This window comes from Sinocyclocheilus anshuiensis, unplaced genomic scaffold, assembly GCF_001515605.1.
Source record: "Sinocyclocheilus anshuiensis isolate Anshui unplaced genomic scaffold, SAMN03320099.WGS_v1.1 scaffold392, whole genome shotgun sequence".
Lineage (NCBI taxonomy): Eukaryota > Metazoa > Chordata > Actinopteri > Cypriniformes > Cyprinidae > Sinocyclocheilus > Sinocyclocheilus anshuiensis.
Window position 1 is genome coordinate 848,017 of NW_015557091.1, and position 21,160 is coordinate 869,176.

General features: G+C 36.7%; 2 protein-coding genes across 2 annotated transcripts in view; both read right to left on the minus strand.

The window, feature by feature from the left end:
- The window catches only part of LOC107677299 (mitochondrial Rho GTPase 2), a 15,689-nt gene extending 12,912 nt beyond the window's left edge, over nt 1-2,777 (minus strand). The window contains exons 1-4 of the mRNA XM_016472157.1: nt 2,620-2,777; nt 704-762; nt 540-621; nt 425-468 (exon numbers count right to left, since the gene is read on the minus strand). Of these exons, the coding sequence (XP_016327643.1) occupies nt 425-468; nt 540-621; nt 704-762; nt 2,620-2,656 (222 nt within the window). The 5' untranslated portion in view covers nt 2,657-2,777. The remainder of the gene's footprint in view (nt 1-424; nt 469-539; nt 622-703; nt 763-2,619) is intronic.
- A 555-nt stretch (nt 2,778-3,332) lies between these two features.
- Nucleotides 3,333-21,160, minus strand: part of LOC107677127 (WD repeat-containing protein 90-like) — a 24,549-nt gene continuing 6,721 nt past the window's right edge. Inside the window, 38 exon segments of the mRNA XM_016471917.1 lie at nt 3,333-3,813; nt 3,899-3,983; nt 4,114-4,233; nt 4,368-4,511; nt 5,662-5,792; nt 5,879-6,059; nt 6,897-7,019; nt 7,155-7,323; nt 7,870-7,999; nt 8,124-8,292; nt 8,374-8,564; nt 9,326-9,482; nt 9,632-9,753; nt 9,988-10,090; nt 10,239-10,477; nt 10,547-10,669; nt 11,150-11,184; nt 11,324-11,366; nt 11,369-11,453; nt 11,531-11,659; nt 11,735-11,896; nt 13,408-13,538; nt 13,702-13,832; nt 14,322-14,464; nt 14,598-14,833; nt 15,402-15,532; nt 15,668-15,829; nt 16,020-16,138; nt 16,226-16,283; nt 16,368-16,513; nt 17,422-17,532; nt 17,699-17,767; nt 17,910-17,975; nt 18,255-18,470; nt 18,857-18,939; nt 19,087-19,257; nt 19,346-19,484; nt 19,624-19,800. Coding sequence (XP_016327403.1) covers nt 3,656-3,813; nt 3,899-3,983; nt 4,114-4,233; nt 4,368-4,511; nt 5,662-5,792; nt 5,879-6,059; nt 6,897-7,019; nt 7,155-7,323; nt 7,870-7,999; nt 8,124-8,292; nt 8,374-8,564; nt 9,326-9,482; nt 9,632-9,753; nt 9,988-10,090; nt 10,239-10,477; nt 10,547-10,669; nt 11,150-11,184; nt 11,324-11,366; nt 11,369-11,453; nt 11,531-11,659; nt 11,735-11,896; nt 13,408-13,538; nt 13,702-13,832; nt 14,322-14,464; nt 14,598-14,833; nt 15,402-15,532; nt 15,668-15,829; nt 16,020-16,138; nt 16,226-16,283; nt 16,368-16,513; nt 17,422-17,532; nt 17,699-17,767; nt 17,910-17,975; nt 18,255-18,470; nt 18,857-18,939; nt 19,087-19,257; nt 19,346-19,484; nt 19,624-19,800 — 5,088 coding nt within the window. The 3' untranslated portion in view covers nt 3,333-3,655.

The following is a 21,160-nucleotide window of genomic DNA, read 5'->3' on the forward strand; positions in this document are numbered from 1 at the left end:
TTTATTCATCAAGGACGCATTAAATTGATCAAAAGTGACAGTAAAGACATTTATAATGTTACAAGAGATTTCTATTTCAAATAACTGCTGTTCTTTCCAACATTAATAATAATCAGAAATGTTTCTCGAGCAGCAAATCAGCATATTAGAATGATTTCTGAAGATCATGTGACACTGAAGACTGGAGCAATGATGCTGAAAATACAGCTGCGCATCACAGGAATAAATGACATCTTAGAATATATTCAAACAGAAAGCTGTAATTTTGAACTATAAAAATATTTCACAATATTACTGTTTTTACTGTATTTGATCAAATTAATGCAGCTGTGATTGCAGCGGGTTAGGACAAAAACTAAAATGAACATGAAAGAGATGTGATTTACGGCTTGTTATACACATTCAAGATCAGGAAAATTCTCACCTTTACGATCGCCTCCCTCAACACTTCATCAGACTGTTCAGTTTCTGTAGAGACACACTGAGTATTAATAAAATACTACAGGGCAAATATTATGGCATTCAATACACACACACACCTGAATAGTCGACTATGTGTGTGGGCACTTTCTCAGGCGTGACGTCGGCCGGTATGGTGATCTCCTCTGCCCGGAGAGGAACCTGACGGCACAAACGCATCAGCTTCCTCTTACTGCATCCGTCAAACACACACCAGACCAGAGAGGCTCATGGGTAAACTCACCAGCTCGGGAAACTCCTCTCCGACCAGAGACATGATGAGAGAGGTCTTTCCCACTTTGGCTGCAGGAAAACAAAGGATAGAATAATACTGAATCCCAATAAACGCATTCCCACAGTTCATTTGACTCTAGATTTGTGAAACGTCACATGTTCTGCACCACAATCACAAACGCTTCTTCTGTGATTTCCTTTGCAAATCAGTGTGGTGTTAGATTGATTTCCAGTTTTATTAGAATGTTTCCAGCCCTTCATCAGTGTTGAATCTTATACGTGATGTGTTGGGGTAAAATTGTAGCTGTACTATTACTTTTTTAGGCAAGTTGAAAAAGCACACTCCTACAGGTGTTCACCTTGAGTTTATAAGGTCAGTGAAGAGATAAAACTAGTAAGGACATGACTTGAGTTCAGCGGGCATGGAATAAATGTAACACTAATGACGAAACAAAGCGTGTGCGCTGCCTAACGAAATGACACTTCAGCTATATATGCGCTATATCTAATTCAAGACACTGATATGCTCAGCAGTCAGCATGGCTGCATTTATTGGATTAAAAATACAGCAAAAACAGCAATATTGTGAAATATTATTACGATTTAAAATAACTATTTTCTATTTGAATATATTTTAAAATGTAATTTATTCCTGTGATGCAAAGCTGAATTTTCAGCATCATTACTGCAGTCTTCAGTGTCACATGATCTTTAAAAAAAAAAAAATTAATAAAGAAATCAATACTGTTATTCAGCATGGTTGCGTTAAATTGATCAAAAATGACATTGAAGACATTTATAATGTTGCAAAAGATTTCTACATAATAAATATTGTTCTTTTAAACTTTCCCGGGAAAAAAAATATCATGGTTTCCACAAAAACATAAAGCAGCACAACTATTTCCAACAATAATAATACGACGAAATGTTTCTTGAGCAGCAAATCAGCATATTAGAATGATTTCTGAAGGATATATCTACATACACAGCATTATCAGACACTTTGAAGTTTCTCTATGAATACGTGAACTGTAACAATATACAGACAAAAAAAAAATGTAATAAATCTGTCAGGATGAGCAAAACTACTCTGCTTAAAACCTGCATACTGCAGTCTTCAGTGTCACATGATCTTTAAAAAAAAAAAAAAAGTAATAAAGAAATCAATACTGTTATTCAGCATGGTTGCGTTAAATTGATCAAAAATGACACTGAAGACATTTATAATGTTGCAAAAGATTTCTACATAATAAATATTGTTCTTTTAAACTTTCCCGGGAAAAAAAATATCATGGTTTCCACAAAAACATAAAGCAGCACAACTATTTCCAACAATAATAATACGACTAAATGTTTCTTGAGCAGCAAATCAGCATATTAGAATGATTTCTGAAGGATATATCTACATACACAGCATTATCAGACACTTTGAAGTTTCTCTATGAATACGTGAACTGTAACAATATACAGACAAAAAAAAAATGTAATAAATCTGTCAGGATGAGCAAAACTACTCTGCTTAAAACCTGCATGCAAAACAAACATCTAAGTGTCAAAACAAATCAAAGCAAACAAATATATATTACCGTCTACTAAATACAAAGCACACGAAAGTGAGTAATGAGTCTTAAAAATGCATATATTTGGATATCTATCACATACAAATATCTACTAAATAAAGCAGGTTTTTAGCCAGTAATCTGTGTGAACAACTTGCTCACTTGATAAAAAAAGTTCATGATTTTGCATGATTGTAAACAACAAATTAAACTTATAAATAAAGCACTCAATTAATCGATATTTCAAGAGTGCAGTGCGTTTACTGCAGATCAAGGTTGAGGGTTAGCGCTCTCTAATCATGCTAACTTTCATTAAACTCTCACATTTATTTAATTCCCTTGATATTTAAAAGAAATAATATCTTACGTTCCCCCAACAGCAGTATCCGGACATCGCGTTTCATTTCACTCCGCTCTCTATTGAACGCTCCGACAAGCTGCGGCTATCTTTTCCAAAAACTTCCAATTCAATTCAAAGCTCAGTGCTAGTTTCCGACTAGCCCCATTCCATCCAAAGAAACTGTCACCGCTGGAGACTTCCGGTTGGAGCCCAAATGGAGCGCCCTCTACCGTTCATTTCCTTCGTTTTTTGTTCGCTTCACTATTTATGTTTATTTGTATACTACTTGTATGTGTACTTTTTCTATTAGAAGTACATTATACATTAACAATTATGCTAATAAAGCTTTTTTTGACTGACTGAACTAATAAATAAATGGGGATTAAATAATATCATTGCCTTGAATATATTTACTGGTAGTAATTTATGGACAATACTTTACAATTCCATGAAAACATGAATTCAAAAGATAATACACTAAAAGCATTGGAATACAATAATTAACTTTTTTTTTCAAATAAAATGATTTGAAAAATATATAGGTGATATTAATCTAATTAATTTATATGAGCTAAAGGTCTGTTAGGCGTTATATAATGCTTTTTAATGACATTAAATAAAGTTATTGTAAGTGTTAACAAATCAGGTTCTGTTTTACTGGAACTGTAATAGCTTTATTTAACGCAAACATGAGCACTTCAGAGATTTTATGAATTTTATTTCTGAGGATCAAAGTGCAGAACAATTTCAGGGTATTTCTTACAAGCAAAATCATTTTAAACAGTGTAAAAAGTCAAGAGCTGAAAGCAAGTGTATCAAAAATATTAAAAACAAATAAAAAGATTACAAAACCCCCCAAATAATAAAACTTAAAGTCATGCTAACTGGATGCAGAATATGGCAAAACTGCTCTGCTACATCAATGCAACGTTTCGACTATAATAATAATATTATATTAATATAATAATAATAAATCTGACACCACAGTAACTACTGCAATCCAAACTGAGAGGGACCAAACTATCAAACCCCTGACAGTAGCGTTAGTGTTGATGTGTCAGCATTATAATCCGTGTACAGTCCACAGTAAGAGCTCATTATGAGCAGCAGTGAAGAGCTGAGATCCAGACCAGCTGAAGCTGCACACGTGAACCGAGTCACTCTGAGACGTGAAATCCTGAAAACGCCCGCTGGACGAATGAATCAGCTTCAGGACGCGCTCTGAAACACAAAGCATCACCATTACATGACTATATAACTCACAAACACATTACTTTCATGTTTTAAAGCATAACAGCGCACTAACGGTTTGATCCAACAGCGATCAGCCTTCCAGTTGAGCAGAGACTGAGACAGAGCGCCCAATCAGCCAGAGAGATCGTCCTCAAAACCTACAAAACAAAACTCATGCATCATCTTACATTCTCACAGGATGACTTTAATTGGCTGATAAAATTGAGTGGAGAGAAAAATGAGGTAGACAGTCATGGTTATAAAGGCCGAGAGAGAGTGTTTGAGTACCTGTTTTTTGTAAAGGCAGTAAAAGATGATCTCTTTTTCCACAGCGTAGCCGGTATAAACCACCGTTCCTCTCTCGCTGGGGCTGAAAGCTGCTAAACTGGGTGGTAATGCCAGTGCATCCTGATTAAAAAGATAAAGTGGCTACTTCTTAGTCTTTTCAACTGCAATAAACACATGTGAATGATCAGAGCAGCTCAAGTGTACATAATATACAAACAAGTTCAGAGCATATTTATTGGCCTAATATCAATCACCTCTGGTGGGCTGGGCGCTGGAAACGTCAGCCAATCAAGCAGCTCGCATTTCTTCTTCGTCCAATCAGCTGCCCAGATGCTGACACGCCTGTCTGCACTTACAGCCAACCAGAGCTCATTTCCCTCCAGACCAAACTCCTTATACTAGAAGACATTTATATCAGCACACAAACATTAAATCATTTAGCAAGAACTGGACGATTTTTCAGATAAAAATTTAAAATGCAATAAAAATGTGCTCCAGGTTTGCTGGGCTTGTTTGTAGGGCTGCACAATCTGGCCAAAAATGATTATTGAGATCAATATGACCACATTTATTATTATTATTGTTGTTATATTTATTATTAATAATAATAACAACAAAAATGTATTATTATTATTATTATTATTATTATTATTTATTATACATCTTATTATTACTAAATAAAAATATTAAAAAATCTTTGGCCAACAAAAATGACTATAATTAATAACAATAATAAATTATTATTATTGCTATTATTACTAAATAATAAAATTATAAATAATAAAATAAATAAGAAATAATAAAATAAGAAATATTACTATTGTAATATTTCACTGTAAAATAAAAAAATGAGTATTTAAGAAAAAATAGATATATCAATATGACTAATTATTATTATTAATACTAGTAATAAAATAATGATGACAATAATAATAATAATTGGTTATTCATTATAATTATTATTACTATTACTAAATAAAAATATTAAACAAAATAAGCAATTTTACTATTGTAATGTAAATAAATCGCATATTTGAAAAAAAAATCATTATTTTATTTTACAGTATATCTGCACAATATTAATGTTTACAGCTGTGTTCTCTTCATATTCAAATGTTAAACCAATGTGAGCTGTTTGTGTGTAAAAGAACACAGTGCCACGCTTCACTCTGAAACACGCAGCACATATATTTATTTATTTAAATTTGCAATAATCAGCCTTTGCAATAAGCTATTTTGCAATTTCAGTTTTATTTCAATTGCATTATAACTTACCCTGTAAGTATTTGGACACTTAAGTTACACTTAAAATTTGACAATGCCATTGAATATCTGTATATTTTTGTCTCAAATGCTACAGTATCTTTTCTTTATACTAAGATCAAGTTTAAGATCTCAATGTTTTTGTATCAAAGTCATGTATTTTTAAGCGTGACTTCAGTGTCCGAATACTTTCTAGGAATGGCCCACAATTCCACATCACACACACAATGTTGAGTCATTTGCCTTGCAAAACAAAACCACAAAAACAAACACAGAAGCACAAACCTGTTTGCTGGTGCACTGCACTGTAGTTATGGGCGCCCCCTTGTGGTCACGGATGGTGCGTACAGTGACTCCAGTGACAGGACTGCTGACAGTAATGAGACCATCACGACCACCAGACAACAGCACATGACCTACACATCCACACACACATCCATATAGTGAACAAACACACAAACGCTCACATAGACACAAAGGACTCACACACACTCTCATGCACCGTAGTGCGAGTACTGCAGCGCACACACAGACACAGGCTGAGGTTGTAGTTTCAGCTCCATCTCGGCCGACTCCAGACTGAAGATCCTCACAGTCCCGTCACTGTAACCGCCCGCAACACACACACGCCCGCTGGGCTCATACACACCCCTCAGAGACGACCAACACACACACTCACAGCTCTGCCATACAGAGAAACATACAGACACAATTAAACAATAATTAACTGCAAAGGAAAATGAATACTCAGAGTTTGACTGGCGATCAGAGAAAGATTATTAGCCAGGATTCCATTAGCCAAGTCACACTATCTTCTAAAAGCTAGGGGTCGGTAAAATGTTTTAATTTTGATGCTCACCAAGGCTGCATTTATTTGATCAGAAATACAGTAAAAACAGTAATATTGTGAAATATTATTATAATTTAAAGTAACTATTTTCTGTGTGAATATATTGTAAAATGTAATGTATTTCTGTGATGCGCAGCTGAATTTTCAGCATCATTACTCCAGTCTTCAGTGTCACATGATCTTCAGAAATCATTCTAATATGCTGATTTGCTGCTCGAGAAACATTTCTGATTGTTGAAAACAGTTGTGCTGCTTCTCATTTTTGTGGAAACCATAATATATTTTTTCAGGATTCTTTGATGAATAAAAGGTGTTTGTATACTCAGGTGCTTGTAAATATGCTCATTTACCCCACCTTTACTTGTATTATCATTAGTTTTGTTGTTTTTGTTAATTGTCAAGTTTTGGGCTAAAAAATTATATTAATGTGTTTTAACCTACTTCTAATAATGACTGTTTAATAATTAAATGTTTGAGCATGAAAATGTTCTGATTCAGTATGGCTATGACTCAGAACCACCAAATAATTTCATGCAAAAAATGGATGGATGGAAACACAAATGTGAAAATAAATAAAAATCACATGAAACTTGTATCCTGAGGTGGATACATTATTCTGTAAGAAGTCATGCACACACAGTCTTTTTTGCATCTGTGTGTTTATGCTCACCTGGTTCAGCACCTGAAACTGCACCAGCAGCTCGTGGCTCTGCAGCACCCAAACTCTCACACTGCCGTCCTGCCCACAGGTGGCAAAATGCTGCTCATCTGGACTGCAAACCACACCATTCACCTACAACGTAAACACAAACTTCAGTGTTCTGGGCAGAAGTAATGTTGCTTTTAGAACCATTTCAACTTTCGCTATGATGAATTTCCCATCTGTTGATAAAAGCAGGGGTAAAGCTGAAGCGTTTGTGTGTCGTACCTTGCTCTTGTGCCCGCTGATCAGCCGTATACTAGTGCTGTCAGCCCAGTTGATGTACCACAGGGTTCCCGCTGTCGTACCCACAATCCCCATGTCCATGACATCATCAAACGCTGCACTGACCACTGTCCCATCCAACAGTAGTTCTTGTTCTAGCTGCACCTGAGCTCTTATGGAGTAAAAACAAGCTCTTATTAATTGTTTTTACAAAGTGAAAGACAAAAAAACATGGAAATTAGGACAAAATAGGGACGGCAATAACAATTAACAATTGAACAATTGTGACTGAAATTTCTTATAAATGCAACTTATTTCACAATGTGACTACATCTCACAAATTTGACTTGATTTCTCTCCATTTTTTATTTCTTTTCACGCAATTTTGACTTCATTTCTCACAATGTGACTTTACATTTCAGTTTAATATGCAATTAATTACCTCATAACTACCTTTTTATTTTGTACTCTTGAGGTACATATTGGGCTTCCATATGTCACATTCACTACCATTCAAAAGTTCGGGGTCAGTAAGATTTTTGTTTTTGAAAGAAATTAATACTTTTACCCAGCAAGGACGCATTAAATTAATCAAAAGTGACTGTGAAAACATTAATAATTTTACAAAAGATTTCTGTGCATATATATGACCTCTATGTATATATAGTTGAACTTTCATTGAACCAAAGTGCGATAAAGTGAATGTATGCATGTTTACCCATCATCCTGTGTTCTGCTGCTCTTGTTATTTGCGTTACTGAGATTCTGGACCGAAGCTACAGACCACAGTCTCAGTTTTTTGGTGTTACTGCCTGTGACCAGCATATTTCCACGGCAAACTAACACACCTACACAAATGCACACAAAAATACACATTTCCTGGTAATTCTGTTTCCCAAATCACAAATGTGATCAATAAAGCAAAAACACAAACACACACACACACACACACACACACACACACACACACACCTATCTCTCCTCCATCTGCTTCCCAGGTCACAAAGCAGCGCTGTGTGTTACAGTCCCACACACACACGTGGCCGCTGTTTGTGCCCGTGTACAGGATCCGGCGAGTGCTATAGCACAGTGATGTCACTTCCGCCTCCCTGACCGCATCAGGTAAGCCCACTTTCTGCACCTGCAGGAGGAGGAAAGCGTACTCATGCCGTCTTCTGTGCAACAGTGCATGCAGAAAGATCAGCTTTATTTTCCTACATACCTGAAGTTCAGTGCCGTTCTCCTGTGTTTGTATTCGAGTAAACACAACAGCACTGCTGCCGATGAGTGTCAGCTCATTAGCAGTAAAAGGACAGAAAGATGCATCATGCAGTGGGATGGACATCTGAACGGTACAGAGCAGCTCAAATGACCGTGTGCTCCACAGCGCCACCAACGGCTCCGAAAAATCACCTAGAAGAATAATATACTGCATCATCACTAATTACTCATTATAAAAAACATATAATGGATAATCTATATCTGTATTAAAGAAAGTCATTACTTCAGGTGATTTTCATGGAATACCTTGAAGTGAATAACTTTATTTTAACATAATAACATATATTTTTTTATATATTAGCTTATTTTATTAAATTAAAAAAATATAGGTCTAGATCTTTTGTTTTATTTAAAACATTTTTAGACATGTTTTTCTTTCTAAAAAATATTTTTTTCTATTCATTAGAAATTTATCTTCCTTTAACTACAGTAACCAAGATTATGTTTTGTGTTTTTTATTTTGTTTTCACTTGAATTTTAGTTAAAGTTTTAGCATTTTTGTTGTGCGTTTTATTATTATTATTTTTTTAATCTGTCAATATAGTTTTTATTATTTATTAGTTTTAGTTTATTTAGTTTATTTTAGTACTTTCAGTTAAACTAAATTAAAATGAGAAATGGTGCTTTGGAAACTAGCTGAAATAAATGATTTCATATATATTTTATTTATATTATATATATATATTTTTTTTTTCAGTTAATGTTTATTTTATTTCATGTAACAAAAATGTTTTTAGTTTTACTTAACTGTAATAACCCTGATATACTGCTGACTGTTTTACTATAGACTCCCAATATGTGCAAAATGGTCGAAGAATTTGTTTGTTAAACTTGTATTTATCTCAATATATTCCTTTAACATGATCCCATAATGCAAAGCATGAAACACTGACCCACTGAGAGGAGGTACATGTCATTCCTGGCAAACCTCAGGCTCTGAACCGCCCCCTTGTGGTAGGAGAGGCGGTTTCTACAGGAGCCTTCTGAAGCGTTCCATATGCAAATGAGGCTGCTGTGTGAAGCTCCGCCTCCTGATGCAGATGCAACCGTCTGCCGGGCAAATCAGACAGAGGCTTCATTCAAAGGAGGCACCTAATTTTTGCTAACAATCATTAGCAAAGTATTACCAACTAGTGGAAACAGAGGAAGAGTGTGTGATTTATATATTTGTAGTATATACTAAATCATGTGTGTGGTACCTGTGCATCATGGGTGACGGCAAGCGTTGAGATCTCCTCGGTGTGGCCGAACCACTGTTTCTGCGAGCCTGTGTGAAGATCCTCAACGACGACAACACACCCACATGAGTACACAAATAAACCTGCACACAAACACACACAAGATGTAGACAAATAACAAGTGTGTATACATGCCAGGGTCGGAAATTAACAGGGGCTTGGGGCAAAAATGGCACTAAAATCAACAAAAATGGTGGTTAAAGTGATTTACATTTTGGTCTGCATCAAAGATTTTTTTTTTTTCATATAAGAGCCAACAAGAGGGATATTTTATGTGACGGACATCATAAAAGAGTTTATACTTGGTTAGTATTTACCCGTGTCTGGATTCCAGACCATATTGTTACGCCCATTGCCATTATAGCCAATCACAGCCTTGAGACTCAGCCCCACCTGCCCTGAGGGCGGAGCTACTGTGGTCTAAAAACAGAATGATTGTTGTGGAGAAAATAAAGTGGTCAAAAAAAGACAGTATACAAAGAGAGTTTGAACTGCGCTTTAAATATTCATAATACACAATTCACTTTGAGATTAACATAATAATGAATAATTTATGAAAAATATATACCTGATCCAGCACTGAAGTCTTAAAACGTGGAGTGAAGTGTTTATAACAGTCTGGACGGATTGGTGTGTGACTGTCTTGTATTTTCTCAGTCCTTGATTGATTGGCTGGGATTGTGGGCGTGTCCTCGTCATTCACCCACTCTGTCACTCTCAGGAAGGAGGCGTGTTTGGGAGGAGAGGAGTGGGTGTGGCCTGCAGTTGGACTGAGCTGCAGCTCAGCAGTAGAATCGCATAGGAAACCTATAGAAGTAAAGCATTTGAGATGTAATACTGACACATGAACGAGGACAAATGCTCATGAACACTTACCTTCACTGTCCTTCATAGCACGGGAAAGAAAATTCATGACAGGCGGAGAGGAGGGCTGAAATAATGCCTTTTGAGGACTCTCATTGGACAGCTCTGCTACATTTAGCTCCGCCCAGCTGTGAGCTGAACAAAAGCAAGAGTTGTCATACATTTAAACAAACCCTTAACCCTAAACCTAGACTTAAAAGTTTAAATATTTAACTTTAAAATAATATATATATATATATATATATATATATTTATATATATAAATTATAAAATCACCTATCCAGACATAATTTTTAAGATATAATCGGCATAATTTAAAAGCAGTACAACGAATACTACCATAAATAGAAAAAAATATTTATAAATTTACATAATACATATCTTTTTTTTTTGCATTACATTAGTGAAAAATTAGAATTTTAATTGTAATAATGCAAATTAAAATTTGAAGGTCACATAAACAGACATTATTTTCTTTATGGAAACAATTATATTTATTTTCTTTTGATTCAGGGGAATGTTTCCTTTTTTTTATTTTTTTTATTTGTGAGGTTGACCTAAGCACTCACAGGCTTTCAATAACAACAGACAAAATTAATATTTAGCTTATCATACCTGATTTACGAGGGGGGACTTTTATATCTGGAGAACTGGTAGGAAGAGAGAAAGAAAGAGTTGAACAGCTAAAAAAATCCTAGTTACTTCTAATAAATAACTAGAGATGAGATCGAAACAATAGTTTGATTAGTACCATGTACAGTATTATGGAAAACATGATAGAGGTCTTACTTGCAGTGTGCAGCTTCCTGTGGAGGTGCCAGGAAGTCCCAGAGAAGAGGGCGTCGCCTACAGTGACCACACCCATCTGATCAGGTGTGAACCTCACCTGTCTGATGGGCTCGGAGTGACCAATGAACACCTGGAGGAGCAACGGACACATTCTTGATCTCATTCAACGTCTGAATGTCATGAAATCCAGCGTTCAAACAGACATACCTGTGAATTGACGTCCAGGAGCATGTCATAGTCCCACACCTTCAGAGAGTTCTGTCCGGCTGTCAGCAAATAACGGCCATCTTCACTTACCGCCAGAGACACACACTGATGCTTATGCACCTCAGACACCTGTAATGACATGAATAATGATTCTGAAATCTGATAATGTTCTCAAAAAGAAGATTTTCCCCTTCAGTCTTTCACCTGTCTGAGCAGTTGTCCTGTGTGTATGCCAATCCAGAGGATCTTATTGGCGGATGTGGTGACGAGCAGGTGTGACAGGGATGTGGGCGAGAAACACACATTCAGGGCGGAGTCCAGCGTTGTGCTCTCGACATCCAGAATACTCACATCAACCCGGAGTAACTGATAATTAAAAATATAAATAATAATAAAATATACATATTAAATTGAAAAACGTAAAAATGTTGCCTTGGCAAATAACTGAAATAACGTTTAAGGTTAAGTAAGAAAATGAATAAAAATGACAAAAGCACATAACATTTCTAACACTTAAACTAAACTTAATAAGAATACAAAAATTAAAAATGTTACCTTGGCAACTACCTGAAATAAATAAGTTGAAGTTGAAGTAACAAAATTGCTAAAACCGAAATAAAAATAAAAATTAATAAGATACATTATAGTATATAAATACTAAATGACACTGGTAAAAACCTGATTGGAAGAGTAAATTAAAAGGAAACAACACACAATTTCAGTACAAAAATGTGAGACTTTGATTATGTCCCAGATTCAAAAGAGCTCAGCATAAAAAGGATGATGTTAAATGTATAAAACATATCTATTATTATTATAGTGCTGATCTTTTAAACATGCTGAGCATCAATAATAATTAATAAAAATAATTAATTACACCATGCAAACTACATCTTTACTTATTTAATTGTATTATTTTAATTTAATTTAATTCAATTCAATTTAATTTAATTTCAACTGTGCTGCATTGTTCCTGTGGACTATGTGTGTGTTTAGATGCTGATATTTTAAAACATGTTGAGCAATATAATTATTAAATAATGATTAATAAAAATAATTAATTTCATCATCTTATTTAAATTTATTATTTTTATTTTTTAATTATTTAATTCAATTTAATGTTGCAGAAAAACTGGGATGAATTAAGGATTAGTTTGGATTCCCTGAATAAAAATTTAAATGTAATCAAATTGTGAGGTGTCTAAAGAGAAATTACATTTTTTTTTTAGGCCTTTCTGACACATATTGACGGACATGAAGGAGGCAGGAGTTTAAGGTGAAGTAAAAAAATTAATAAAAATGAGAAAAGCACATAATATTTCTAACACTTAAACTAAACTTAATAAGAAGACAAAAATTAAAAATGCTACCTTGGCAACTACCTGAATTAAATAAGTTGAAGTTGAAGTAACAAAATTGCTAAAACTGAAATAAAAATAAATCTAAATAGAAATATTAAAACAAAACTAATACAAAATTACTTAGACTAAAACTAAAATGGAAAATATAAAAACAAAAGTTAATTAGAAATATTAATAAGGTACATAATAGTAATAAAATAGTAAAAAAAAAAATCACTGATTGAAAGAGTAAATTAAAAGTAAAAAAAACACAATTTCAGTACAAAAATGTGAGACTTTGATTATGTCCCAGATTCAAAAGATCTATCTATCTATCTATCTTCTTACTTATCTGTTTATTTATTCATTCATTCATTCATTGTTATTTATTTTTATTTTTCCAGTTGTGTTTATTTTTTGACCTCTTTATTTTATTTTTTTTGTCCAAATGCTCTTACATGCCCCAAGCATGTGCACAAGTCCACTGCATCACAGTGTTTGATAAAACTCTGAAAAAACATTTCGGTTTTGATGTACCTCATTAAGTGATTGTGCCTCCATGATCGTGACAATGTATTCGGTCGGTCCGACCAGCGCTAGACAGCGGCTGTCAGAGCTCACAGCCAAAGTATCTGGGCCACGATTTACAACCCGTGCAACCACATTACCTTAGAAAAAAGATCAATAATTCAGAATGCTGCTTCTACACAGATATTTCAGTTCTCTTGAAAAGCATTTCTACTAATAAAATAGGAGTTCATCTGAAAGTGAAGAGAAACTGACATCATATGCGTGATTAATATTGTGCTTTAAGAGTGACCGTTTACTCACCCAGAACACGGACCACGTGATGCTCATGTTGAGAAGAGTTGTAAAGTACCAAATATCCAAGAGCACCAGCGCTAAACAGACACTGACCATCAGGAGAATATATCACACACTCAACTGATCCACAGTGCTGCCTGCAAACACACACACACACACACACACACACATTAAATAAATATATCAATAAACCATGTACGTGTGTTTTATGCAGTTAAAATAATAATGTTATTAAAATATACACTACCATTCAAAAGTTTGGGGTTGCTAAGATTTTTTCATGTTTTTGAAAGAAGTCTCTTGTGCTCACCAAGTTTGCATTTATTTGATAAAAAATACAGTAAAAACAGTAATATTGTGAAATATTAATACAATTTAAAACAACTAAATAACTATTTGAATATATTTTAAAATATAATTTATTCCTGTGATGCAAAGCTGAATTTTCAGCATCATTAATCAATGTTGAAAACAGTTGTGCTGCTTCAGATTTTTGTGGATACACCTTACTGACCTCAAACTTTTGAACGGTAGTGTATGTGTTTGGTATCATTAGTAGAAGTACAAACATTACACAGAGTGTAAAAAAGTGTTGATGTGTGAAGTGTTTGACAGTGTGTATGTACCTGTGCTGGGCAATTAGGCTTGATGTTTGGATATCAAACACTCTGACAGTTCCAGAGCTCGATCCACAAGCGAAGAGAGGCATGCTGGGATGGAACGCAACTGAACAGGGACTTTCATCATCATCAGAGACAAAATCATAGAGCTACAAGATGAATAAAAGATTGCTTTAATGTAATATCAGTCCATGTCTGGTGTCTATGTGCAGCCACCAGCATGTGAAAGCATGCATTTGTGTGTGCATTCATGTTTTAATGATAAACATTCCCATAACTGACCTGTTGCATGGTGTCCATGTCCCACACCCGTACAGTGCTGTCTCTGGACACTGTGGTGACCCGCCTTCTAACACTGTCCACACTACAGCCCAAAACACTCGCCGCGTGTGACCTCATGAGTGTACGGTAACCGCGGCTACTGACATCCAGATACCCAAGATTCCCTGTGGTTGTGGCTGCTAGAACTCTTGAGCCGTCCGAGGACACACACACCAAACTGATAGGCCCCTCGTGCTCTACGAACATACCAAAATCTCAGTGATTCATAGAGTTAGTTTTAAGCAAGATAATTGGTTGTGAAAGCGACTGACAGGAGAGTACCGACCCGCCTCCAAGAAAACCGTTAATTCCACCATGCAAACTACATTTTTACTTATTTAATTGTATTATATTAATTTAATTCAATTTAATTTAATTTAAACTGTTCTGCATTCTTCCAGTGGACTATGTGTGTGTTTAGATGCTGATATTTGAAAACATGTTGAGAAAAAATAATGATTAATAAAAAATAATTAATTTCATCATCTTATTTAAATTTATTATTTTTATTTTTTAATTATTTAATTCAATTTAATGTTGCAGAAAAACTGGGATGAATTAAGGATTAGTTTGGACTCCCTGAATCAAATTTTACATTGAATCGAATTGTGAGGTGTCTAAAGAGAAATACAATTTTTTTTTAGGCCTTTTTGACACATATTGACAAGGACATGAAGGAGGCAGGAAACAAACAGTGGGATATGTAATCAGTTATGATTTGAGCCAGGATCAAACCTGTGCTGCTCACAAAACACAAATTCTCACCTGTGCTAAAGGTCTGTTTCTCCCTTTGGTGTCTGTGGGTCTCCTGAGCTGGGAGAAGCCTCCTGATGTTTTTTACCGCCACGGCAACATAGTCGATCTCCAGGATGTGACCACTCTTACTGCTGACAAACCTGCTCCAATCACAAAACACCTCAGGATGAGTTCAAGATCAAATTACATCATTAATGTGAGCAGGTCTGTGTACTACAGTTGAGTTTGATGTGGCTGTTCATTTGGCATGATGTCACGTGTTTCTGTATGCTCACAGCGTGCGCTCATCCACTGGACGGTCCTGAGTGTGTCCCTGCTCGAAGGCGAGGTCAGTAAACTCTAAATTGTGATACTGTCCCAGATCCACCGGACAGAAGCGTAAAGAACCACCACGTACACGCCAGAGACGTATGTTACGTAAACCACACGACACCATACTGCACACACAAACACATATTCACTTATAATCTGCCAATATGACTGAGGTTAACAACACTGTTAATGATATTGATTATTCTGTACATGCATTTGCGTCAAAACAAAATCCCACTCCACATTAAATCTTAAATATGTTCTGAATGGCTGTGATTTTGTAGGACACATAACAATATAATTGTGTATGCACACCGTGTTTCATCAAAGAATGCTAGCTTCATTGTCTGGATGTCCACATCTGTGTGTGCTTTAGCCAATACTGGAACCACATTTCCTTCCGCCACACGTCGAGTGTTCCAAAGCACCACCGTCTAAATGAGCCAATCAAATAATTAACACAAGCATACACAATATACACTCACAAAAAAAGTACAGTTCTTCACATGCAAAACACTCACAGTTTTGTTGTGGCTGTCTTTCCCTACGCCACACAGCACTCCTCCGCTCTGAGAGAAACTGAAACAACAAAAACATCACCTGATGGACCTGAAGAAATCCACACAGTGGCAGATCTGTGTTGTACACGTGTTATTGTTGTACCTGAGCAGATTCAGAGCATGTGTGTGTGTAGGAATGATGGTTTGGCACACTCCTCCGCTGTAGCTCCAGAGACGAATCAGACTGTTTGCGCCCATCTGAGCTGATGCCAACACTGTAGAGCTGGTATTTAACGCCAGAGCTGAGACCTAACAAACAACAGGAACACATCACCACAAAAATCAAGATCATCTAAGCTACCTGTAACTAAAAATGGTGTGGATTATAAGGTGACGACTGTTATTGTATGAACCATGTTTATTGGATGAACCATGTTATACAATAGTCAGGATACATATACAACTGTTTCCCCATATCAATTAGACCCTATACTAATGTGATATGTTGTTACATTGTTTGACATAATAATAAAAATATTTAAAGAATATTAAAATATTAATATGATATAAAAATAAAATAACGCCTGTACGTATTTGTACTGATGCAGAATGAGAGGGACAGTACTACAGTCTAGCGCATTTCACACAGGCTGCTAGATTCACTTTCGCCAGAAAGTCGTGTATGCCTAAAGCCGTGCGCTCAATCCACTCGCGCACGCTCAATTTGCTTATCAGCTCGCGCACATCAGCTATACAGGCATTAATACTGAATGTTTAACATTATATTCATTGCATACATATACTTCGTATACATCCTTAATCTCTAATAACTCCATTCTGCTGTCTGTTGTTTTGTTGTCGGTGTTTCTTTGTCTGAATATGGCACTTATCACATGCTGTGTGGTATCGGCGTTTGGTATCGGGGCATTTTAACGAGTACGAGTACAGGAGCTCAGTATCGGGCCCGATACCGATACCAGTATCGGTATCAGTGCATCCCTATTTAAAATGTATTAATATTAATATTAGCCGTGGACTAATATTTTAATATTAATATTAAAACCCTAAAATAAACAATAATAATACTCAAAAAGATGTTGGTTACACTGATTATACCATGGTTAAGGGAGTTTATACCACTTCACATCATGCGTACCACCACTAAACCTTGGTCAAATCACTGTAATTTTGTAAAAGTGTGTGTTTGTGAGAAAGACCTTATCTGTGTGTCCAATGAAGAATCTCTGTTGTCCAGAGGAAACGGTCATGCTGACGATAACAGCGTGACAAGGATACACAACTTCCTCTCCATCAGAACTCCACACAGCCTGAGAGAGAGACAACATCAGGTAAAGCAATTAAAATCAATTATTAATTGATAAAATCAATGCATTCAATTTTGGTTTCCAAAATTTATTTTGGCACCTCTAATGTTTGGTGTTTCTGTGTGTGTGTGTGTGTGTGTGTGTTTGTGTGTATGTGTGTATCACTCACACATCTCATTGTAGCTCCTCCGAAGCCTATAATTCTGTTCAACTTCAGAATGGGGTCAGGATACAACTTCTAAAATATATACATAGACCCTTCAAATGACCACAGCACACACACAGAGCCTAGGTGTAGAAATACACACAGCTTTATCATGTAAACCTTAATTTAACATGCATTTATGCTCTATGTTAGTCTGTGTTTATGTGTGGTTAACCTGAGGTTTCTTCACTGGTTGGTCAGAAGACAGAGAGACAGGTCGAGGAGATGCTGCATTAATGACCTAGGAAGAAACATTTAGATTGATTCTTTCAAATTCTTCATGCTTTTAAAAGAGCAAATGTCACAATTGGTTTCATTTGTAATCAAGTGCATTGATGAATAGAATGTTCCTATGAAAGTGAAGAGTCAGTTTTAATTTTTTGTTGACTCTAAATACAATCCAGTGGAAATCACCCAAAACTAGCTTCCTTATACAGAGAAATACAGCAGTTTTGTGTCCTTAGCTTGTCACTGTTAAGATTTCAACTGAGGAAGCCAGTCTTGTATCTACTTTACTTACTGTGATTTCCTCTTCACTGTCTGTAGTGTGATTATAGACGTCATCCTCACAATGAGCATATACATGTACTCCAGCATCATCCGCACGCACTACTGTGACCTGTTCGCCCGCCTGCGACCTCTGACCTGGTGACCCTGGGCTCTCTGAGCCTCCAGAGTGTGTATAATTCAGCTCAGGCAGACGCTTTGTCTGGATTGCTGAACGTTGCTTAGTGCGCTTCACAGAGAGAAAGAAGAGAAAGAGAGAAAAGCCATTAGGGCTTGTAAATGTCAACATTAGTTGCAATGGAATGAAGTCAACTGAAGTTCACACACAATTTTTTTTATTGAAAAGTGTTTTTAAAAAGTGCTTATATATATAAAATCCCTAAATAGAATTAGATGTGTATGTAAACATTCATTTTTGAATATGAAGTGAAAATGAGCAGGTTAAACAAATATAGACAACCTATTAACTCCAACAGTGTTATTAAAGAAACAGTTCACCCAAAAATGAAAACTATTCCTTTAAGCAAGATGTTTATTTAACAGAATAAACTCCACAACAGGCTGCACTCACCTAATGTAATCATATAAGTTGTGCCAGCTCTGGCCTTTCGGTACAGGGAACCACATTTCTCTGGGCATCGGTGCAGTGCCATCTGGCAACATCACACCAGACTGCCTGAATTCAGAGAATGACAGACCTACAAAAAAATAAGATCTTTGTGTAATAATAATAATAATCATTTAATTTATACAGGACCATTCCAGAGTCCAAAGACGATATACAATTAGACAGAAGCAACCATAACAGATACAACCACACATGCACGATCAAGATCAAACTGTACCGGGGTCAAACAGCAGATCACTGGTGATGATGTTTTTAACGGACATATCGGCACAGAGTTTGACGCTCTTAAGGTGACTGTGGGTTCTGTTGAGGTAAATCGAGAGCACGTAACGTAGATCCATTGTCAAGCACGTCCACCTCGTGTTTGGCGGCGATGGGCCCACTAAACCTGAAATGCACATGTTATCAATCAGTAACCACAAAAAAACGCTTCCTGCATGTAGAAAACATCATAAAAAATGGCAAGTGTGAAATACCTTGTTTAGCAGTACTGGCTGTATTCTCATACACTGAACCGTGTGCAGCTCCACACAGAAAAGGGAACTGCAGCCATGTCGCCGTGGACTTGAACTCTTTGAACATGTTAGAGAATGACACACGGATCACCTGACCCTCCTGAATGATGAACAAAGCAACAAAGAGTGATAAATCAAAAGAAAAATCATCACAAGACATTATTTGCAGAACAGAGATGTACATGAAAGTCTGTATCATTACAAAGCTATGCATAAAAAAAAACAACTACAGTTTTCACCTCAGCAGCGATGTCCAGTTGCACAATGAAGTGTTTGTTTGGGCTGGGTCTGAACAGCAGGTAAAGGTACCGGCCGGTGAGACCCAGAGACTGGCTGCTGGTTTTGGGCAACAGGATGTAGTTACTGGCCGGTATGGAGCCGCGGATCCGGAACACAGAACATTTCAGGGTCTTATCCTACCAATAAACAAATCAACATGAAAAATACATGCATACAAAAACTGAAAATGAGAATCCTCTGCAGCAACAACATCATATTGTAATTAATTAGGGATGAAAGAAAGAAAGAAAGAATGATGCATTTATATAGCGCTTTATTGTGTATTGTTGTACACCCAAAGCGCTTTACAATCATGTGTGGGGGGGGTCTCTCCTCAACCACCACCATTGAATGATGCGACGGCAGCCACAGGACAACGGCACCAGTGCGCTCACCACACACCAGCTACAGGGAGGAGAGGAGAGAGGCACCAGTGCGCTCACCACACACCAGCTACAGGGTGGAGAGGAGAGAGAGTCATAGAGCCAATCAAGTGGTTGGGGATTATTAGGAGACCATGATTGACAAGGGCCAGGGGGGCAATTTGGCCAGGACACCAGGGATACACCCCTACACTTTACGAGAAGTGCCATGAGATTTTTAATGACCACAGCCACAGAGAGTCAGGACCTCGGTGTAACGTCTCATCCGAAAGATCGTGCTTTTTGACAGTATAGTGTCCCCATCACTATACTGGGGCGTTAGGACCCACGCAGACCACAGGGTGAGCACCCCCTGCTGGCCTCACTAACACCTATTCCAACAGCAACCTAGTTTTCCCAAGAGGTCTCCCATCCAGGTACTGACCAGGCTCAGCCCTGCTTAGCTTCAGTGGGCAACCAGTCTTGGGCTGCAGGGTGATATGGCTGTGGCCATATCGGATGCTCCGATTGATCGGCTACCGATCGCTATCGGCCGCTAATCGCTTTGGGAAGTTTGATCGGCTGTCTCAATGAAGACCGATCTCATTAACCAATTTCAAGCTGACGATGCACCTGCCGTGAGAGGTTTGGCATGACATGCAACAGCACCGTCTCAAAAAATGTTTTATTATAATACTGAAGGTGAGGTACAATTCATATTTCTTTGTTATATAACTTACAAAGTAATTTGAAAACTTTCTGTGATACGCAATTTCACAAACAGTGTGAAATTTACAAACAAACTCTCAAAATGTGCAAATGACTTCAAATCACCACACATCGCGTCTGCACTATAAGCGAGCTGCAGGCTGCACAGTTGACACAGGAATTGTCACTTGCACAATCGAGGCAGTGTCACATCGTCACTAAAGTTTATAACTTGCATTTCTTTTTAAGTCTTGCCAGTGTTTAAAGCAATCAGCACTCGCGCGCTCTCCTAGAGACGCTGCACTCATGTACACTCAAAGCGCACACACATAAGGCCAAATCAGGCTTGTGCTGAGTGTAAGCTATTGTGCAACAATTGCCCCATTGTAAAAACAAAAATGCACTGCATGATCAAACATTTAGGTGA